The sequence below is a fragment of the Sardina pilchardus genome, chromosome 20 (genome assembly GCF_963854185.1).
Source record: "Sardina pilchardus chromosome 20, fSarPil1.1, whole genome shotgun sequence".
Taxonomy (NCBI): domain Eukaryota; kingdom Metazoa; phylum Chordata; class Actinopteri; order Clupeiformes; family Clupeidae; genus Sardina; species Sardina pilchardus.
Genome location: NC_085013.1, coordinates 9171651 through 9179012, shown reverse-complemented (window position 1 = coordinate 9179012; position 7362 = coordinate 9171651). Strand labels below are relative to the sequence as shown.

General features: G+C 43.8%; 1 protein-coding gene across 1 annotated transcript in view; it reads right to left on the bottom strand.

Annotated features, from left to right (window-relative positions):
• The window catches only part of prkd1 (protein kinase D1), a 43354-nt gene extending 36333 nt beyond the window's left edge, over positions 1-7021 (bottom strand). Inside the window, exon 1 of the mRNA XM_062522335.1 lies at positions 6791-7021. Coding sequence (XP_062378319.1) covers positions 6791-6955 — 165 coding nt within the window. The 5' untranslated portion in view covers positions 6956-7021. The remainder of the gene's footprint in view (positions 1-6790) is intronic.
• Between the last annotated feature and the right edge of the window lie 341 nt (positions 7022-7362).

Sequence of the window (7362 nt, the reverse complement as noted above, 5' to 3'; positions counted from 1 at the left end):
TCGTCGTGATGACTGTCTGCTACCACACAGGCCTTTCTGCCTGCCCTCTCCAGACCAACATCAGGGGCATTTTTCATACGGAGTTCCACCACCACCACAACACCTGCTATAATCTACCAGACTCTTCTGTTGATCTGTCCAGCACCGGCAGCCACAAGTCATCCGACTCAGCCGCCACAGCCAAGCGTGCACCACTGCTGAAAAACACTGAGTTTTAGCTGACGCTCGATCAGCTTGTGAACGCGGCATCGGCTAGAGGGGCTAATTGTCGTGTAATCATTTCTACACCCTCTGGCGCCGCAGTCACAGTCGATCCTCCTGTTTACCAGACTGGACCGAACCATTCGCTCGAGGTCTGTTGAGATAAATAAATAAAGAGGTGCACAGGTGTAGAAAACATCAGAGGAAAGACATCAGCCTTCACTACAGCAGCCATCTCTCGCTCTCGCTCTCGCTCTCTCCCCCCCCCTCTCTCTCCCTCTCTCTCTCTCCCCCCTCTCTCTCCCTCTCTCTGTGAGATAATTGTGTTTTCTAGGCCCTGGCTTAGAAAAATGCACTAACCTTTCGGCAAACTGCATTAACACTGAACGGAAACAGAGCTTATTTTTAGTCATTTTCAATTACAGGAACATGTCATCCTCACTGCAGCAGCAGGGAAGCCAGTGACAAACATGCGAGGCTCCTGCATAAAATCAAGTCATGGCAGAGATCCTGTTTCCTTTTGTTTCCAATGGAGGAGGAGGACATGGCCTTCCCACAATGCACCTTTGATGAGCTCAGACCAGAGACCAGGAAGAGTGCTACAGTCATAGGGGGCTATGTTGTTGCCTAGCACTGCAGGGTGCCACACTGGAGGAGGAACTGTCTCTCTCCCTCTCTTTTTCTCTTTCAGTCTCACCTTCTACGTCTCTCTTTTTCTTTCCTCTATCCATCTCTTTGATGCTCCTGGAAGACACCATTACCTTTTGGCACTTATCCAAAAACATCTGTTTCACAAAGGACTCAGAACAACCTTCATCTGCTGCTCCGGCACAATACACACACACACACACACACACACACACACACACACACACACACACACACACTCACACACACACACACACACACACGTGGCTTTCCTCCGGATAATGGTACTCAAATGGGTACTTCACCACGCAATCATAATCAGTTGCCAAGCAACAACAGAGCCCATTCTCTCTCCTGCATTAGAGACCCTGGTGGGGGAGATGACCATATACAGTAACTGAATCAAATCCAAACTCATCTGTGTGTGATTCTTTGGGTGTCGCTTGTATAACCGACTGCTGCTGCTCCTGGGGGAGAAAACATGAATCCTAATGTCCATTTGAGTATGAATTATTTAGCAATTATGAAGACATAATCTAACATGTAGCCCAAGGCATCCCTAAGAAATAACACAGGGAGCATTGATTTGTCTGTGCTCAGAAACACACTTAGGAAGATAAACATACATTACGCCATTTTTCATTCTTAAGCTCTCTAGTAATGTACAAAAAGCCTCGTCCAACAAGGAGTCATAGCAACAGACCAAGCAATGAAGGTGACACGTGAGCTATATTGCACTGCTGCACCAGAATAAAAGCAATACAAAAATACAAGTCAACCCACAAAACCTGTGAGAAGCTAGTCAGAAGCTTAAAGCACCCACCTCAAATATTAAGAAATGTATCAATCAAGGGAGCCTCCAGTCCACAGAGGGGTCATCTCCCTCACAGAGGTCATTTCTAAATCCATCTCTCTCCCACTCTCACTTCCTGTCACTCTTTATACTCTCTCTTTTCCAAATAAAGTCAAAAAGCTCCCCTAACCCCCCCAAAAATACTTTCATGCTGAAAAAGAAACAGCACTACTATCATGAGGGGATCACAGCCCCCTTGCTGGGAGTGAAACTCCCCAGCCGAGAGCCATGGGAACCCAGGCCCTGCTGTCACACACTGACTGACCAGGAAGTTATTACTCCTCCCGATGAGCGCACTGTCAGATGATTAAGTGGCGATCACGTCGGAATGGGAGCAAAATTTAAATTTTCTCTCGTGTAAAAAAAAATGAAGGAAAAAAAGGTGCCAAGATCTTGAAACAAAGGCCCCATCACTTTTAATGAAGGCTGATAATGCAATGGCCTAATGGAGAGCGATGAAGTCGCCTGTTCACAGCCTGTTAGGGGCCCTGGAGAGACAAAAGTGATAAAAGAGAGAGAGAGAGAGAGAGAGAGAGAAAGAGAGAGAGAGGCGGAGGGGTGATTTCTCATCAATTTACAGTTTTGGCTTAATGCTGGATTCAGCAAGTGGCAAGTAGTCACTATGAATCTTTAAGATACAGTACAGTTCATTGAATTCACTTGTGCCTTTCATGGAAATAGCTCATCTGCATTATTGCTCATTAAGGCAGAGCCTATCTGGTATCCCACATTGTAATCTATTCTTGGAAGTGGACTGGAGTGGTCAAATGGCTTTCATTGCACAAGGATATTTACACAAGGCAGATGGTTTTAAACTTACATAATTTCAATTACATTACAATGCCATTCTCCTCAGAGCAACTTAGGTTTACAGTAAGTGCCTTGCGAGGGACAACTTGTCAGGGTACTTCTTGCTAGCCCAGCTGCTTAGCCACTACACTACCATCCTACCATTGCCACACTTGCAAGTGTCAGATCCTGAGCAACACACTCACTTGAGAATACCACATGAATGTCACAGACGGGTGCATTCAGGGTTCTGTTACGTGGTCATTTGCAGTAGGAAACTCCAGAGCTCCAGTTCTTCAAAAGATCAATCTGGAATGAGCTTTATTGGCGTCAGAATTATATTTGTTATGCATTAGATGAGGGGGTCTAAAGTTTCTGCAAAAATTAAATGGAAAGAGATGTTTGTATTGTTCTTTTGTCCTGTTCCCCATTATTTTAGACAGAACAATTAAAGCAGCCCATGCTCCTTACAGTAATGTAACTGTTGTTCATAGCCATTCATTCAGCAGCAAAATTGTGATGTTTAGTTCCACAGAGGCACTGGTAATCCAGATTTTATCATTCTCAGGGTGATCCAATCCAAAATATCTTTGAAAAAAACTGGCATAAAAGGGAGATGGATTACCTGATCCTGGATTGTAAAACAAGGGATTTCAAAATCCAGGGCACTCTGATCCAGATTATACTTTTTGAACAAGTGGGCCCTGAGCATATTAATGCACAAAGTTATAACTAGCAGTACTACACACAAATGTTTATTAGATAAAGTCTGCCAAAAACCAACCGTATGCTCTTTTGTGCTGCATCAACACTTGCATCAAGGTTGGAGTAGGAGTTCACTGTCATCTACAACAGTTTTCATTGTGTGCGCTCCATGAAACCCTACTGGTTCTGTGTAGGCCAGTGTGAGTATACGGAATGTGTCATAGCCCAATAGGCCTATTTTATTTATAGTGGAAATCCTTTGTTCTTTTTATGGTCCTGACGTGCTTGCTACACAAGCCAAGCCAACATCCTCCACTTCCTCAGCCTACGTTTAAGCAATAAGTTACCAATTGGTAGCTCAGCTTCCAGTGTGCCAAAAATGCACAACTCCACTGACAGTGTGAGGCTCCATGTGCCCAGGCATTCTGCACTGTTAGACACTGTCACAATGTTTAACGAAGGCCATCATTTTTTAACACAAAGACTTTTTGTCCAGAATTGAACAGCATTTTAAATGTCAGCTTATGAATGCACTTCTCATTCATTACGAATAGGCTACCTCCACTGAGTGGAACAGAGTGCTACCTCATCTTTTCCATAACAGATGAGAATATCTTATCAGAACACAACAGGTCTTGTGCTCTTTGAGGTGTAGGATTCCCGCCTCATCCAGAAACAGAGCAACGGAATGATTTATATTTACATTCTCATGGCTCTGTATAGTTTATAACTACACTCCACTAAATTACTAAATACAGGGCATTTGAACTTCAGTTTGCGGTTTGCAAATAGTACAACTCACCCTTACTGGGGTTGAGAAAAAGAAAGGCCCAAAGAGTCTGTGCTTCTAAACTTTTGACCAGTTGTTTATATAAATATACCAAACATTTCAAAACGCTATGTGCATCACCCAGGCAGTATTCCAGAGGGAGGAGGAGGAGGAGGAGGAGGAGGAGTGGAGCTCCAGGCCTAGATCTCACACGTCAGCAGACACAGCTGCAAGAGTCATCTAAGTTCAATTGAAAACAATGTAACGCGGCAGCATCCACCCCATCCTAGTCTCCTCCAAACATCCACACAAGGACTTCCACACACTTTTCGAGATTGCCAACGTCTGACTGCTTAACACCCAAACCTCACAACACATAAACAAATGTGCACACACACACGCACACACACACACACACACACACACACACACACACACACACACACACACACACACACACACACACACACACACACACACACACACACACACACACACACACACACACACACCGAGAATGTGCACAACCCAAGTTGAACACACATAAAAATAGGCCTTCAAACACTCAACTAGATGTATACACACACACACACCCTTGCACAGTCACACACACAGGCACACAAAGACACTACATCTCTCTCACACACACTATTTCTCACGCAATTACATACACATTCACACACATATTCAATATCTCACATCCCTCTATTTAAAGTGTTAAGTATTCTGAGAACCTATACTCCAGAGAACCGCACCGCCATGAAAAGTGTCTGCTAGGTGTTGAAGGAGTTAGTGCTGGATCTATTGTTCATTATGTGGGGCTTTTTTTTTAAATTACACAAGTTGTCCTGTTCCCCCATACTGACATCCTGTCATCCGTCTTGCATTAGGGAAAAGCTGTTTCCTTCTCAGAGTTCTGTAACTTGTTATTGCCTCTTCACAATATCACAGCTGCTACAGCAAGAGGGATAGGACGGCAACACATCCACAAGATATGTCTCCTTGATGTTGAAAATTAATTAAAATCAAAATAACAGGTGAAAGAATACAAAACAAAAGGTGTGCACAAAATAAGTATATCTAAAAGAAGAGATATGAGTTTCACAGCCTGGTTTCTTCTATTAACCTGCAAACAATCACAGGATGTGTTCAATTATATTTAGATGCTCAAACACAAACAAAAATATTTCCTTCTCCCTCTAGGTGTGAATGACAGCAGTAAGTCACACCCAAAGACCAGGACTGAGTTTCCCGAAATTGTTGTTGAGCAGCCAACCATGGAAGCGCACCCCAGACTGACTTAATAATATATTTTTTAAAATCTTCTCTGGTATTAAAAGACGCTGATTAAAGCACTTTTTTCTCAGCCATTTCCCAAATAAAACAAGAATAATAAAGGCAACTTGCCTCTCCAGTTCTTGGGACCTGTTTCAGATTGGGTGGTGGTGGAAGCACACACAGCTGTAGGGTCAAGTGAATCTCAAACATGTTCCATGGGAAAACATTAAAGCCAGGACTTGCCAAGTCAGGATAGTGGTGGAGGTATACAAGATGTAGTACAGCAGAACCAATGCTACTGTAGGCTGTCACTTGGTCACATTACACTACAGTAGTCAGCATTATATTTAGTGTCATCTGGCATATCACATTCAAGTTATAATGGTCCTAGTACGGAGTTCGTTTCTTTGGTTTAGTTTGGTATGAATTTAGGTTTGGTCTGATTGATAAAATGATTACTGACAAGAATCACTGAAATGTCTGACAGGTCACTCAACCCACCTAAATCTATCAACATCAATCTATCAATCTAACTATCAATCTATCTCAACAAAATATCAGTGACGCTAACCAAAGAGGTGATAAAGGAAAAGCACTACAGGAGTACAGACTGTTTGCTGACATTTAGCACAAAACCTGGACAAAACTAGCAAAGTCCTGAATTTGTCTCAGGCCCTGAGGGCTTCAGGAACTTCCAGGAACACACACACTACCAGATGGAAATAGTGTATGTCTAACACCAGTCCTCTGTGTTGCATGAGTGGACTCGGGTGGAGTGGATTAATGATTATACATAAAGTTGTACCTATTTCCTGACAGGATATCCTTTAGCATCATGAGTGCCAAGCCAAGTTGCACCATGTTCTTTGGATGGTGTGCGGACATGACTGTAATACAGTATGTCGGCGTCCCATTGGAATCGATTACTAATAGGGACACACTAGGGACGAGTAGCTATGCACACCATCCCGTACTGGGTAGGGCCAGAGAACGAGTGGTGATGAGACAGGAGTCATTGAACACTTTGTGGGGCACGGAGGTTCCAGAGCCCGGGGTGGTTGAACAGGGAGGCTCATCGATCTCAACCGTCAACATGTCAACCAGACTGACAGCTTCCTCATGACACACCAGTGTTTAGGCATACTTTCGCTTCACAATGAATTACATTCAGTAGCCTAACGTATGGGTTGACTGTTATATGGCATTCTTAATACAAAGGCTATAGGCTACAGGCCTAGGCCTACTGTCAAAAGGGCATTTCATCACTAAACTGAACATCTGATCATCAAACTCAATTAGCCTTTCTCATTAAACGACTCTTGTATAGGCCTATACTATGTTCCATTTTCATTTTATTTAAATGACTGAATGAATTCGTTCGCAAACTAACATTTAATGGCAGCGAGCAAGCTGCCACCTGACTAACTTCTAATGTAAAAGTTGCTCTAAAAAACTTTGTGTCGTTGCTGTCGCAACATCCCCTGAGATTTCACAGCCAAATGTCACACACAGACAGACCTTAACGGAGAAAAGATGATAATTGTTACCTTCTGGTCAACGATGGAGCATGCCATCTCCCGGACGTGCGCGAGGCTGAAGTCACAGGAGTCCAGCATAACAGGCTCGCGGCTCAACCCGATCTGAATTTGGAAGGAGATGCCATTAGACCCCGCAAGGGGACTTGGCGGACGAATCACCGGAGGAGCACTCATGAAAATCCCCGGTAGTCAAAGCAATCGTGACCGGACACTGTTGTCTTTTTAAAGTTAACTGGTCAAACGCGCTAAGACCGCTCCGGACACGTTACGGACAACATCAGAGAAAAAGAACCGCAGAAAAGAGTTTGCACTGAATTTCACGGCAAAGCAAAATAGTTATTTGGACACTGAAATACGATGATGGAGCCATAGACGTCAGATATGTTTAATGTTCAGATCTGAGAGACCGCCTCTTGGCCGCTGCCTCGACCACGGAGACGCGGATGATGCGCGAGCCGGGAGGCTGAGCTGAGCGCGCTCTATTCATGTCTGATTCGTCATATAATTGGCTGACCAAAGGTTTAACAAACTTTTCCAACAATAAGGGCTAGCTACGCATATTTTAGAACTGTGAATTTTCT